At 45.3% G+C, this 15,410-nt stretch overlaps 1 protein-coding gene across 8 annotated transcripts in view; it reads right to left on the reverse strand.

Annotated features, from left to right (window-relative positions):
• The window catches only part of LRRC7 (leucine rich repeat containing 7), a 519,216-nt gene extending 507,391 nt beyond the window's left edge, over positions 1–11,825 (reverse strand). For all 8 annotated transcript variants that reach the window (XM_051999446.1, XM_051999443.1, XM_051999441.1 and 5 more), the window contains exon 1: positions 11,003–11,825. In XM_051999446.1, coding sequence (XP_051855406.1) covers positions 11,003–11,004 — 2 coding nt within the window. In that variant the 5' untranslated portion in view covers positions 11,005–11,825. The remainder of the gene's footprint in view (positions 1–11,002) is intronic.
• Between the last annotated feature and the right edge of the window lie 3,585 nt (positions 11,826–15,410).

Genomic DNA, 15,410 nt, shown 5'->3' on the forward strand with positions numbered 1-15,410 from the left:
CAGGACTCTAACCCTAACCCTAAATGCCTCCCTTCTCCCGACCTTACATGGGACCTCTATGGATTCCCCAAACTATTAGTGCTCTTCTCCACCCCAGTGTTCATTTTCCTTTGCTTCAGATCAATTTCTTCTCTACTCAGAATGCATAATGTTTCACCTCAATAGAATGTAAGCTCCTTGAAGGTGTGCCCTGTTTCATTATTGTCAGGCTATTCCCATTATCCATGCCTTTCACATCCATGGTAGATGCTAGTTAAACAAATTCTTGTTGAATTGACTCAGCTTTGAAAGTGGGTAGTAAAGGCAGCATTTTGTATCTTTAATGTCATTTAAAAAGAAGTTTAAGTGACCATTTAGTGAGTGGGCTGTGGAAGTAGAAATACTTGGGTTCACATGTTCCCCTGTTGAGTCTTATTTGTATGATTCTGGGTAAATTATTCTACCTTTTGAAGCCTTGGCCACCTCTTTAAGTCTGCAAATTATAGAACATGACAAGACCTTCACTGGTGGAAGGAGTTTCTTCACCTGGAAAGTTCTAACACCAGAGAGAAGAGTTCTCACCCCATCTCCCAAATAAATAAAGTGATTTCTCAAGCTTCAAAGGTTTAAGGAGTTTTGACATGTTTCTGTCATTTAACATTCATTTCACCATTAGGTTTCTCTAAATATTATAATTACTCAATAAATTCTAGGGAAATTAAAATAATATTCTCATATTTATTAAAAAGCAGGCATCATACAATACAATGCAGGTTGAGAATGATATCATATGATAATGTGATAATCACCATGATTAAAGCTAATTTTCTTAAAGACAAGCACCTTTATTTGAATGAGGAAAATTCAGTGAATTTTTGTCACAATATTACTCTGCCCCAAGATAGTCAAAGGGAACCAAAAAGATAAGACAAACACCTGAACGTAGCAGGGAGGGTATAACTGCACCCCAAATTCAGATGGTCAATATCGTCAGTGCTGGCTATCAGCATTTATCTCATCTCCCTGCTTTACCTGTATAGACTGAGTTCCCATGTTTACAAAATTAGATTTTAAAATATCACCACCATAGCACTGTAAATATCATTGGCAATGTTCAAACATGACTGTTGTCCAGGAGGATTCAGATAATGTTACTTAAAGATACTGAATTAAAAATCAGAAAATAGTGAATTCAAAAATGTATATCATCTTCTTTCTTATAATGCAATCAGCCAATCAAAAGCATTTAATGTTCTATATCAGGAATTATGTGAATTTACACAGATGCAAAGATAAATGTGAAAAAGTGTCTGCCCCAAAGAAGCTTACATTCTATGCAGAAAGGGGTGGGAGGATGGGAAATAGACAATGTATGCACATGTGTGTCTGTTTGTATGTATGTGTGCAGGTATAAGCAAGCCCTACACAAAACAGGAACATGGTAATTTGGGCGAAGGCAACTAAACCAGTTGTTCACAGGGGGTTCATGGGGATAATTTTATGGATTTGTGCTTATACTGAATATTAGCCACTTCATTTGAGTCTCTGATATAAAATGGCAAATAATCCAGGTCCATTCCCTCCCCCCATATAAAACCAGATAAACCAATCATGCTGGATGACTTCAGATCCAGTTATCAATTCTAAAACTATGATGATTAAATACAATAAAATCTAATATTATTCCCAATAGTTTTTGGAAGTCCCTCTAATTCTACTTTTAAATTATTGTAACTGAATCATCTGTGGCAGTTTATTGAATTTTTAAAACCATTCCAGGGAGTTTTCTGGCATCATATTCATTACTCAAATGTTTTGTACACATATACACCAAAAAATCCTTCCTTGGCACCTAGATAGCATTCTATCTGCCCGGCTCACCTTTTTTTCCTCATCATACAAAGAATTTGGCAACAGATTATTTTCAAACTCTACTAATGGTTTATATGATAGTTTTCTCATCTCCTTTGTCGTCTTCTAGCCTATCATACAATTTTATCTCTTCTTCTTCTTCAATCTCATGCTATTTACTTCATCAGTAAATGTGTAGGCATCCCTGCCAATTCAATTCTTGTATGGATTTGTGTCCCTTATTTGCCAGTCCTTTAGCACTGACTTTGACCTCAACCAACACCATGAGGTTAGTTATGATAATTATTACAAACATCTCCCAAAGTACTCCAGTGTTTTCTATGTGCATGACAGTAATTTATGAGCAAATAAGATTTATGAAGCACTTGTAGATCCAAGGCCAATGGAGCTGGAGAACACTAGAAATTCTAGAACTATATCCCTAAAATCTTCTTAATGTCCTATCCATTTGAGAAAAAAATAAAAAAAATATAGATATACATATACACATTATGATCACCTATATAATCAAGTGAAATGTAAACTCTCTGAAGGTAAGGAAGTTTTTTTTTTTTTTTTTAATTGTCTTTGCATCTCCAACACCTTCTATCTGGTCCAAAGTAGGTACTTGTATGTTTACTATTGGATTGATTTGATAGTCCCAATTGTAGCCAATGTAGATATTGTATATGAAAAAAAAAAAAAGGAATGATAGAGACTTAGGAAGTCTGTAAATACTTCACACAGTGAATAAGGTAAGAGATTTGTTTTAAACAGAAAATCCTTAAGGCTATTACTTGCACTTATTCTCGGTATCTTTAAAAGGCATATAGCAATAGTTCTGTTATGCTTAACCATTTAAAGATCTCTTATGATAACTCCTCAGATGTCTCTTTCTAAAGAATATCAGCAGAGTTTTTAGAAAAATCAAGATAGCCTTTTGAATTAAAAAATGGCTTTATTTAAAATAACCTTAATATTCCTCTACATGACAGAGTCTAATAGCATATTAGGTATTTCTGTCATGGATTAATTATTCCACGAAGATAAGCCACTGTCTTTTCTGCACCCATATTAAATAACTGTCATGAAAGTCATATGATGCATTACTGCCAAACATGGCTATAGATGTTCATTTGAATATAGATGGGCAGTTGAAATTATCAATATTTTATGTTCATTAAGGAAAACCCAAACATTTACTAATTTCTGGACAATATGAGAGAACCCCCAGAGAGGATGATTAAAGTGTTTATGGAATTACTGAAGGTGTTTTTAAGACAGTAAAAATATTAGTGTACACCCTGCCTTAAGGATGATGATTTACACTGACTTTAATAATTTTGTGTCTATTTTAATCATGATATTTTAGTCCTACTCACTTTAATAATGCTATTTTGTGTTGGTATAATTGTTATATAAATTAGTGCTTTAGTTTTTTTTCCAAACATGATGTAATAACCCTTCCAAGATATTTAAGGAGGCATAAAGAATGGGGAGGGGGGGGCGGGGAGAAGCAAAGTTATTTCAGGCAGCTAGGTAGCACAGAGGATAGAGCACTAGAACTCAGAGTTAGGAAGACTTGAGTTCAAATGTGACCTCTACCACTTACTAGGTCCTGACTGGGTGAGTCAATTAATCTTTCCCTGACTTACTTTCCTCACTTGTAAATTGGGAATAATAATAGGCCCTTCTTTTCAGGGTTATAATGATTATTGAAATCAATATTTATAAAGTACTTCACAAACCTTAAAGTTCTACATAAATTTTAAGTATTATTATTATTATTGTTATTTTACCTATATCACATAGCAGTAATAGATCTAATACTGAAGCCGACGAATACCGACTTCCCCTACATGATAATAATTCTATCTGATGATCCCTATATATAGATTTTTTTAAAAACTGTTTTAGGCCTGAACTTAAAAATTTGGTTGTGAAGATTCTGGGTATTAATGAATTTGTGTCATCTCAACATTATTTATTCATTTACAACACCATTTCTGATTTTAGCTATACCAAGCATAAGACAAAAAAATCTGTAAATCTTACACATGGCTGTTTAAACTATGTATGAGTTGAATATTTTTCAATACATATGCTTGCCAAATAATGCATTAAGTCATCATCCTTTCAATTTTGTGAGATTGCTTAACATGAAATCTGAATATTATAATCTAAAAACAAAATGAATAGTGTAGAATAAACTTCATCAAGAATGGAATTTAGTTGATTTTTTCATTAATCTTGAAAGGGAGGAAAGTGTGATAAAAATGTATTTTTTTAGATTATAAAAATTCCCAATTTAGTATTAGTTGATGAATGTAATACCAGAATGATACTAGTAGCACATGGAGGTAGGCTTAATTCACTTTTATGTATAAGTTAATCTAAAAGATATGTAACATCTCAGTAACAATTTATGAAATGAATATGTAACATATGTGTAACATATTTTGCTAGGTTCTAGGGAAGTAAAAATAAAGAAACATAGTCCTTGACTTCAGGGAGCTTACAATCTGAGGGGGGAAGGGAGGAGAGATAGAGACAGAAAGAGAGGGAGAGGGGATAAAGGGAAAGAAAGAGAGAGAGGGAAGGAGGGTGGGAGGGAAAGACAGACAAACAGGCAGAGAGACAAAGACAGAGAGTGAGGGGAGAGAGGGGAAAAGAGAGTAGGAGAAAGGGGGAGAGAGGAGATGAGATGGGAGAGGGAGAGAGAGGGAAAGAAAGGAGGAGAGAAAGAGAAGAGAGACAGATGGGGAAGGGGAAAAGAAGGGGGGCAGAGAGGGAGAGGGAGGAGAAAGAAAGAAGAGAGAAAAGAAAAGGGGGAAACAGAAGTGGGAGAGAGAGAGAGAGAGAGAGAGAGAGAAAGAAAGAGAGAGAAAGTTGGGGGAGAAAGAGATGTGATTAGTAAACAAATAAGTAGGAAACAAGACAGGATATGATAATCAATAAAAAAAAAAACATTCATTAAGCCCTTACTATGTACAGAGAACTAAAGGATGCATTGATTACACAAAAACAAAAAAAGAAAGGAACTTATATCTTATCAGAGGAAACAACACAGAAAAACTTATTCTAATTCTAAATATCTGCAAAATAAACACCATGGGCTCTCCCATGTGGATCAGCAAGGTAGATCCTAGGAGTAAAAATCAACAAAAGATTTAGGAAGCACTTAGTAGGTGCTCAGCACTTCCCCTACTCTCAAGGGACTTTGTTGAAGGCACTGGGCACAATCTGAGCACACGCCCAGAGATGGTAAATGGAATATCAAGTACCAAGACCATGTGCCCCAGCTTAATAATATTGAAGAGTTTTGGGAACAAAATCACATAGATGGGAAGGAGGGCTGGAGTTGAATAATGAAGGGCTAGAAATGGCCCAAAGAGTCCTTTTTATTTTTGTCCTAGAAGCAGGAGGGAGGTAGAGCTTTTTAAGCAGGAGAATTGCATGCTCCAACCTATGCTGGGGGTAGAGGATGACTCTGGCAGTTGGATACAGAATAGATTGGAAAGAGAAGAGTCCAGGCAGGGAGATTATAAGCAGAATATTGCAAGTGACTCAGTGACAGCATAAGATCTGTGGGAGAGGAGGGAAGTGAGCAGCTGTGTGAGATGTTGTGGACATATAATCAATGGGCACTGGCAGTTGAGTAAAGAGAGGAGGTCATGGCAGACAAAGTATTTTCAAAAAAAATGAAGGGGGAATTTGAGAAAAGATGGGGAATTAGGGAAGGCTTATGAAAGGGGAGACATCACAATAGAACCTTCAAAGAAGAGTCACACTTTTTGACAGTGAGATATAAAAAAGAGAGAATGAGATAGCTCTGGGAAGAGCTATTCCATGTCCTTCTCTAGCTCATTTTACAGATGAGGAAACTGAGGCAAACAAGGTTAAATGACTTGTTGGGAGTCATACAGCTCACAAATTTGATTTGAACTCATGAAAATCAGTCTTCCTGATTCCATACCCTGTGCTCTATCCACTTTGCCACCTAACCCATATATATGCGTTAGACAAATCTGTATGGACAGTTTCTGATTAGTGCTAGGACACCAGAGAAAGGTGTGATTAGCTTAACATGACGGCCCTTCAGTAGTAATATCCCTGCATGAAAACCCAGCATGCTCATTCTTTCAATGGAAAATAATTTTATATATACATATATTTATAAATTATAAATTTATATATACATATATATTATAAATTTTTATATACATATATACTTGAAATATAATAGCAACATAAATGACAGATGGCAGATTACTTATAATAATTAAACTACATTAAGAAATACTGATTCTACACCCCCCTCCCAGTAGTTATTCTCTGTATACCAAGTTCTAGAGAGTTTCTTTTTCTTAATGGAAGTGAAAAGATGACTATATGAGGAAAGTCCCTTTCTTCCCCTAAAATAAAGTAATTGAATTATAAGATCAGAAGCTCCCAGATCTAGCTGGAAGGGAACTTAAAGATCACAGAGTTTTATCAATGGAAATAACTTGAAAGAATGTGCTTTGCCATTTCACCCTAAGGAACTTTCCCCCTGACTTGTGGCTCAAATCCAGTGTTTTGGTGGGTTAAGTCAGTTTCAGAGGATCAGTGGATTTAGAATTGATTCTCTGAAATGGATTTAACCCATCATAACATTAATCGGCACATAATGTGTATGGAATAGAATACTTGTTTAAATGAACTAAATATGCAGAATGTCCCAAAAGTCTTAGTATAGTTTAAAGTTAATGAATTTAAAATTGAACTTAGGCTTTTGAGATACTTATAATGTTAAAGTAGTAATAACTAAAGAAGAAGAAAAACAAACGATTACTATTTTGATCCTTTTTTTTTTTTTTAAGGATATTTTCCTTTTCCCAAATCTTTTAACAAATGACTGTGATTGAGTGTGAGAGAAGACTTTTGGGGTTTTTTCTTTTTTTTTCCTCTTTTTTTTTTTTTTTTTTTTGTACAAAGTAATATGTCATTTTCAATTAAAATAAGAAAGCCCTAGGGAGACAGGTGTGATAGTAGTTAGAAAGCTAGTCTAGGATTCAAGAAGCCTGGAAGACAAAACCTGCCTTTGGTCCATATGGACTAGGTGACTTACCACTTCCCAGAGGCAGCTGATGTTTGGCAGTGATAGAGGGTAGGTTGTCGAGAGGAGACCCTCTTCCCCACAAAACAATACAGATGCAGACCCAAAATGCAAATGGGTGATGATGGAAGTAGGAGAAACTGGTACAGGAGCATGGAACCTCCAGGGTGGAGGCTCTCTACAAGAAAGCCAGAGAAAGAATGGATTCTCTACCATTTCCAGCCTAAGGACATCCACCCTCAGATTAAAGATCACAGTGAGAGGAGGTTCTGAAAGCAATGTACTGGGGTGATAGCTAGTGTGAGAAGCTTCTGCTCCTTACCAAACACTCTGTGGTAATCACTAGGTGGCAAAAGACTCTTTGTAGCAAAAACATCAATTAAATGAGTTGGTACCTCAATTCATATCGATAATCAAGGCCCTACATTTGCTAATTTAAGGTTATAGCTTAATTTCCCCTCAAACAAACATATAACCCCTTCAAAAATCTATATATGTTTGAGAAGCAACTTAGTGTGGTCCAAAGATATTCTGGAGTCAGGAAGAGCTGTATTTAAATCCTGCCTCTGATATTTACTAACTGTGTGCTCATAGGTAAATGACCATCTCTTTCACCCTCAGTTTTCATATTTGGAAAATCAGGATAAAAAACACTTGTGATACTTATCCATTATAATAAGGTTTTTGTAAAGATCCAAAAAGATATGTATAATCTTAGCAAATCCATCTCTCTCTCTCTCTCTCTCTCTCTCTCTCTCTCTCTCTCTCTCTCTCTCTCTCTCTCTCTCTCTCTCTCTGTCTCTGTCTCTGTCTTTCTCACATACACAAATATACATCACACATGGCAGTTGTAATTATACCATAATGCTATCTATTAGGAGAAACAATTTGGTTTAGTGAATAAAGAGTTGGCTTTTAAGTTAGTGAGGCCTGAGTTCCAGTCAGTACGCTGACAAAATGAGACCTAAGACTCTAAACTGGGAAAGAAATTGAGGTTCTTCATTGATGGGGGAAATGTTTTATGCCAAGGAAATCACAGACTCCCCTTCCTCCCCAAAAGGTACATTCTAATTATCTGTTAGTGTCTTCTCTTAACTTGCCTTGGAACTCTTAAAAGATTTACTTGTGTCCTTAAATATGCTGATTAACTTAGAAGAAAAAGGCATTTTAAAAGAAAATGAAGAATAAAATATCAAGTAAAATCAATCGCCTTGTTTTGCATTTTGATAAGAAAATAAAATGCAAACAGATGGATTTTTATTCCAAAAACAGAGCAAGTTAGAAGCAGCTCTGCAATTCTGACCAACTTGTGCTCAGGGCGGTTCACTTTCCCTGAATGGGTCTGTGTCTCTTTAAGGAGGTGCTTCTATTTTTGACACGGCATGTGTACAGTCACATGTGCTAGAAAATGTAGGGGTTGCCATGGCAAATTCACGTCTTTTCACGAATAACCAAGTAAAAAGGTGCACGAACACACTCTCACCCCCAGAATGTGCCAGAGATGGCTGTCCTTTTCTTGGGAAATACCAGCATATACTTCGGAGCACAAAGGGTCCTACTGAAATAACCATTCAAACTTCGATTCACTGGGATTATTCGGAAAATGGTGCAATAAAAATGAGAATCATCGCCCAGTCATTCAAACTTCTGATCTCTTCCCCCCCCCCAAAAAAAAAAATCCCCAGTTAGCGAGAGTGGCCCCTTGTCCAGCCTTATTTTGGAGAAGGTCCCAATTCAGCCTCAGCACATTCTCTGTGTGTGCTAGCAGACTCTTTCACCAAACGGAGGGATTCCTAAAATCACTCCCCAATCCCCTTTCGTATCCTGGTGAATTTGAAACAAAAGCAAAACCCACTCCTCCAGTCTGCATCTTTTTGCATCTGAGACAGCCTGAAAGCGAACAGTCTCGGAACCCGACGCCTATTGACATTGCCCAGCAGGGCAGGTCCTTCCTTGGAATCTGGGAAGAGTTCAGAAACCGGACTTTGGGTAGCTCTGGGAATGAGTGAGCTTCTCCGGGCTGGGGGACCCAGTGGCGCCTGCTTCTAACAGAGGGAGGTAGGAGGTTCGGGGCCGTGGGAGATGCCCACGTGTGTGTGGGGAGCTGAACTTCTCCACCGCCTTCCCACAATGCCGTGCCTTATTCAAAAGGGGCTGAAAGGACCCCCCCACCCCACCCCGCCTCAAAATCCCCACGTCCTTGTGCATCTCTATCTCTCCATTATTGCATGCAGTAAACTTTATTCTTCCTCTGTAGGCGGAATAAAGCAGCTTGGACGCATGACATTTCACAGGCTCAGGCAGGAACAAAGAAAATCAAGTTCCCAGCAGTGTATCTTGCCCACCGGAGGGATCACGTGGCCTGCTTCCACTCCTCTCGCCCACGCTCTGATATCTCTATTGTGCCTAGACACTTTCCCCAGGTTCGAACGCACCCAGCCAATAAAAGTGCTTCCCTCCCGGCCCGGGGTCCAAATTGCGCGGGGTGAGCAGTCCGGGGGTGCTCGGGGACGCGGAATGACCCACTTCCCACCTCAGGTGATTTCCACGAACTGAAGGTACCTCGCGAAAGTAAGCAGAAGGCACAAGCAGATGTCTCAGAAACCCTCCCTTTTTCCTTCTTGGAAGGATGGGACGTAGGAGAGCTTCCATCATCCCTTTTTCTAAAAAGGAGCTTTGGTTGGCGTTTATTTCCATGAGTTAGGCAAGTCATCTCCACGTTCCGAGAGCCCCCACCTCAACCGCACTCCCCCCCCCTCCGCCCCCTGCTTTGTATGGGGAGGAGACGGAACCCGAGGGGAGAGAGGGTGGAGGCTGGGCTCTTTCTCAGTCTCCCCCCCACCCCTTGCAGCTGAGCACTGTAATGTGGAAAGCAATCCCCTAACTAATAAAAACAGACCCATATTAAAGCTATTTCCAAAGCTAATAACGCCGCCCTCCCGAGATCGCTGACTCGAAGCTAACCCCGAGAGCCCCGAGAGCTGTCCTAATGAATGCAATGTGCAGGCGGGCAGGATGCAGCGCTTAATACTATTGTTATGCCTTGGCTCACTCTTTCAGGGGAGGCTCGCCGAGGAGCCCAGCAGCGAGGAGGAACGCCGAGACATTGAAAGGGGACAAAAGCGCCGAAATCGCCCCGGTCCACGATCCCCCCTCTCCCCCCAGCTTGGGGGCACAATAGGAAGCCGAAGCTCGAGTTTGGGAAGGTCTCTGGGGTGGGGAGGGGGAAATGCTTCTGCCACTGACTGCACACCTGCACCCTCTCCCCCACCGGCTCCTTTCCCTCTCCCCCCTCCGCCCCCCCGAACCCGAAAAGCCCTTTCCTTTCAGCATCCGGGGGAACAAAGGGCTTCGAAACCTGTTCTTTACAATCCAAGCCCCAAATCAGTAAGAGCCCCTCAGGGGACGACAGGAGGGAGAGCAGCCAGGGTTAACGTTCCCTCGCTACAAGTGTGTGTGTGTGGGTGTGAGTGTGTGAGTGTGAGTGTGTGTGAGTGTGTGTGTATGCGCGCGCGCCTGTGTGTGTGAGTGTGTGTGTGCGCGCGCGTGCGAGTGTGTGCCCGCAGCTATCACGACAGCCACTCCAGGCTTTCGGGCATCTCCCCGAAACAGCTGCTGGTGCGGGCTCCGAGCTGATGTTAAGAACCTCTGCTTGGACCTCCCGAGCGCCAAGTGTTCCAGCAGCGGCTCCTCGTTAGCTCTCCCCACACCCTTTTCGCAGTATGTAACCCTTTACTAGACTTAGCCCGGCCGCGAAGTCCACCCACTTAGCTCTCCCACCGCCTGCCACAACCCGCAACCGCCTCCCGCAATCCGCTCCCCACCCCGGGGCCGGCCCCGCCGGAGCGGCCACTGCAGCAGCACCCGAGCGGCAGCTGGCGCCGGGGGAGCGCGGGGAGCCCGCGGACCTCCCCGCGCTCTCGTCCCCGGGACTCGGCGCCCGGCCGGGAGGGGAGCCCGACTGCGCTCACGCCTTCTCCCCGTGCCCGGAGGCGGGCGCCGAGCTGAGGCTGCCCACTGCAGCAGCCCCCTCCGAGGGAAGGGCAGGAGCCGGGGGAGAAGTGGGGTACTCACATTGCAGGCTCCGGGAGGAACTATCCATGAGTATCCGAGGGCTCCCGACGTTCAGCTGCAAATGCTTATTCCTTAAAGTGTGGCTTCCCGGGTCCGCAGTAGAGTGGGAGTGGAGAATTTTTTTTTTTTTCTCCTCCTTTTCTTAGAGAGGCAAAGAGAAGGAGAGGGGATTCTAGGAAGGTCCAAGGCTAGACCATGATGCCGATGCCCTTCAGGTGGACTGCTGGATGTGTTCCCATGGGAAGCCGCGGAGAGGGGAAGCCCGGCTAACGACTAGCAGCAGGCTGGGGGCGGGAGGAGAGCGCTAACTCTCCTAGTCTGTGCCAAGCCTGGCCGGCCACCCAATCACCAGCAGCGGCAGCAGCAGTGCTAGCGGCACCTCCTTCCCCACCCCCCAGGAGGCTCCACAGACAATAAATCCTGGTGGGAAAGGGGAAGGCGAGGAGGCGAGCAGAACCGTGGCCCCCGACTCGCAGCCTCGGCGTGCCTGAGCCAGGCGGGGCGGGGCTGGGGGGGGGCGGAGATCCCCGAGGAGCTCTGGGTGTGCGGGGAAGCCGAGGCGAGCAGGGGCTGAGGGAGCCGGCGGCGGGAGCAGTAGCCGAGCGTGGTCAGGAGCCGTTTTCTGGGGGATCCGGGCAGCCGGCCTGGAGAACAGGGGCCTCGCCCGCCTTGCCCACCTCGCCTCGCCTCGCCTCGGTGCGGCGGCTCCGCTCACAGGTGCCGGGGTGGGCAGGCGGCAAGGCGAGGCATGTGGCTGGCAGCCCGGCTTGCTCGCTGGCTTCCTCGACCCCCTCCCCCCTTGTCCTTTTGGCTTTCTTCTTCCTTCTCCTCCTCCTCCTCCTCCTCCTCCTCTTCCTCCTCCTCCTCCTCCTCCTCTTCCTCCTCTTCTTCCTCTTGCTCCCCACCCCCTGGTAGGACGGACTACACCGGCTGCAGCAACCGCTTCAAAGTGTGAAAAATGTCAAGGAGATTTTTCTCCCCCCCGCCCCAACCAGCGAGGGGGGTGGAGACTGAGCCCTTACGCGCCCCGCGCCCCTCCCCTCCGAGCTAGCCCCCGCCTCCTCCCCGGCTAAAAACCCCGCGGGGAAAGCGGAGGATGCCCAGGCTAGAGCCCATCCGCTGTCGCCGAGGCTTCCTGGGGAGGGGGTGACCCGGTGCCTGGCTGGCGGGGCTCGCTGGCTCGGGCGCGCGGCGGCGGCGGCGGCCGGCTGCTGCTCCGGGGGCCAGCCCGAGCTTCCCTCCGAGCGGGAGTCCCTGCCTGCAGCCGCCGGGGGCTCCCACCACTCCGAGACGGGCGCTCTGGGGCCCCCGCGGCGGGGCCCCAGCCCCAGGCTCCCGCCGGCCCGCGCCTTCCCCTGGAGCAGCTGGTCCCCGCGCAAAGCGCTGCCCGCCTGCTTCGGTTTGCGTGCGAGGAGAGCGCCCCCCTTCCTTCGTCCCTCCTTCCCCCCCTCCCCCCAGGTTCCGTGACAGGAAGCGCTGCGCTGAGCGGGCTCGGGGCTCCGGAGGAGCTTGCCGGGGCTGCTGCTACTGCTGCTGCCGGAGCTTGTCGGGGCTGGGGCTGCCGGGGCTTGTCGGGGCCGGGGCTGCCGGGGCTTGTCGGGGCCGGGGCTGCTGCTCTGGCGGCTGCGGCCGGGGCTGCTGCTGCGGCTGGGGCTGCTGAAGCGGCTCTTTCAGCGGGGGCAGCTTATCTCCTCTCCCTCGTTGTCTCCCGGAGCCCCCGCCCTGCCAGGCTGTCTAGCAGATTGGAGGGGGGGGGGTTCTCTTGTCCCAATGCAGTCGGTGTAACTCCCACCTTTTAGGATTTAGCGCCCCGTCTCCCAAGCCCACCCTGGGAGTGGCCACCTGCCAGCGACAAAGGACTTGCAGCATTAGGCTGTACCCAACCGTCTCCTCTCCCCCATCTCAGAAGCACACAAAGGCACCTCTCCAGTCCTGTCGGCCACTGAGTTTGTTGTCAAACTCTTGAAAGTGTCTGCGGGCCACGTAGAACTAGAAATAATCCTACCCGCCCCCCCCCCCCAACAAACCCGACAATTGGGGGGGGGGGGAGGAGCGATGAAAAGTGGCAGTTTGAAATGAATCTTCCTCTGCACACATTTTTGGATCCCTCCCCCTCCCATTTAATGCATGTCTTCCTTCTCTTTATCTTCCCAGGGACTGGTGTGGGCTGGAAATGTTTACATCCATACATAGCTAGACCTTGTCTTTTGGGAATATTGTGGAGCGGTCCGTGGGAGGAGGGGTCAGCTATCACTTTTCATGCTAAGCAAGCTAAAGGCCGGAGTTGCATCTTTTAACGACCTCCGATGGAGTGGGGGCATGTGTCCCTGCAGGCGTTCAGGGCACGCTCCCCAGGAAATGCGCCCCGTGTCCCCCTCGCAAGGCACGTTCTCCCCATTGTGGGGAGAGCCCTTCAAGGTCAAAAATCATCTTCACTGCCTGAGTGGGAAGTGCTTGGAAAGGGATTCGGGTCATGGTTAACTAATCGGATGGGTAACCAGCCGGGGAAGGTTGCCGGGAACAGCTGGCGGAGCACTGAGGGAAACTGCTGTTTCATTTGAGTGAGGAAGGGGACAGTGGGGAAGGGGACAGTGAGAAGCTGGACTGGGGAGAAGCTGGGAAAGCCTCATTGAAGAATCAACGCCCAAGTGGACTTTTGAAGGGTTGGAAAATGCACGGATGGTGGAGTGAGTGCATTGTCAGGGGGAGCAACTAAATGACTCCAGGGGACAAATCGGCCGATTGCCTCAAGCTGGACTTTTCCCCTCCCTAGTTAGGGCCACCTCCCATTTTCCTCCGCTTGCTTGGCCCCAGTGGACAGCCCAGTGGCGGGTGTGCAAGTGAGAACTGGGAAAATTAAAAACCACTTTGAAAATTAGCTCAGTGGAGTTAGTCCTTAGCTCAGCATTTAAAGGCTTTTCCAGGTTGTCTTCCCACACCTTCCCTCCCCCACTCCAACCCCCTTCCCCCAGCAAATTGGTTTCCTTGTCGATCCCCCACCAAGTATTCCCTCTCCTGCCTGCTAGCTGCAATCCTGCACGTCTGGAATGAACGCCTTTCGCTCCCACCCCCATCCCCTCCCCCACCTCTGGGATCAGCTTGGTGCAGATGGCTCTATGGGCTTAATTAATGCTTATTAAATGAATTGAATTGCTTTCGTTGGGCAACTTCTCTCCATCCCTCGGAACTCCTGGCTCCCTTCTAGGCTTATTTCAGCTGCTACCTTCCACCGGAGGCCTTTCCTTATTCTTTCGTCCCCAGAATTACTTTGTACCGATTTTGTTTCCTTTCCCAGTTTCTCCCAGTAGATTGTAGCCTCCTCGAGGGCAGGGATGGTTTTACTTTTACTTTTGTGCCCCAAGCAATGGCAGGGTATCTTGCTGTTACACAAAGCCACAGAGTTTCAAGCAATGGCAGGGTATCTTGCTGTAACACAAAGCCACAGAGTTTCCTCCCAGAGTGCTCACGTTTACCAAATCTGATGATTGCCTTCTATCAACAACAGTTTTCTGTATTGTTTCCTCTTAAAAAAAAAAATTGAATAAATGTTCACATTAAATGTCTGGAGGATCCTGGGAAATTAATATTTAGCTCTTATGTCATCAATGTAGTGGGGAATTTTGGTTTTCTTCTGGAGCCTTCACCCCAAGGGAGTTGTGGGAATAATATCATGCCCCCTTTTCCCACCTTCCCTAATTCTGAGGTCCTGTGAGTCAGCAAAGAATTAAATGGATAGAGTTTTGCAAAGGCTGCGAGGCCACTGTGAGCTATTAGGTATTTGACAGCCATGATTTCAGTAGAAAACAATGCAAAGGAAGAAAAGCAGTGTTCTTCCCGAAAGGCCCTGAGCACACCGGCCCGATTTTGCACAAGATTTATGAATCTCTTCCAGGATTTGGCCACCTCTGCTTTTTGAACAATGTCTCATATTATAACAATTTCAATGGGCTCATAGAAACGAACCATTGAAATGCAAATGGCAATGCTGTCTTTAAACTAACTCCGAGCTGCCCTGGCACCGATTTTCCCAAAATACTATGATTGTCTTAAAATTGGCCACTGAGGAATATGAAAATACCCTTAGGCTCATGCAAAGCTCAAGAGCCAAGGGAAAAAAAAAAATCCACAACTTAAGAACTGGGATCAAGAAAGTTTTGACAAGCACTCATCGGATTAAGTCAGGGACAGCTTGTTACAGTATGGAAGGACAGCCAAAGTCTATTCAAAAAGTCAAAAATTCATATAGCATTCGAATGAATTCCTCAGGTTTTTTTTTAAAATCCTAAGATCTGTTTCCAATATAGGCAAAACTATTGCTGTGGAATAATGATTTCAGGAGCACTGGAAATGGAACTCCTTTCCCCAACTACAGCCCTGATCCACGTGACAAGAGGCTTGAAAATCCATC

This window comes from Antechinus flavipes, chromosome 4, assembly GCF_016432865.1.
Source record: "Antechinus flavipes isolate AdamAnt ecotype Samford, QLD, Australia chromosome 4, AdamAnt_v2, whole genome shotgun sequence".
NCBI classification, from domain to species: domain Eukaryota; kingdom Metazoa; phylum Chordata; class Mammalia; order Dasyuromorphia; family Dasyuridae; genus Antechinus; species Antechinus flavipes.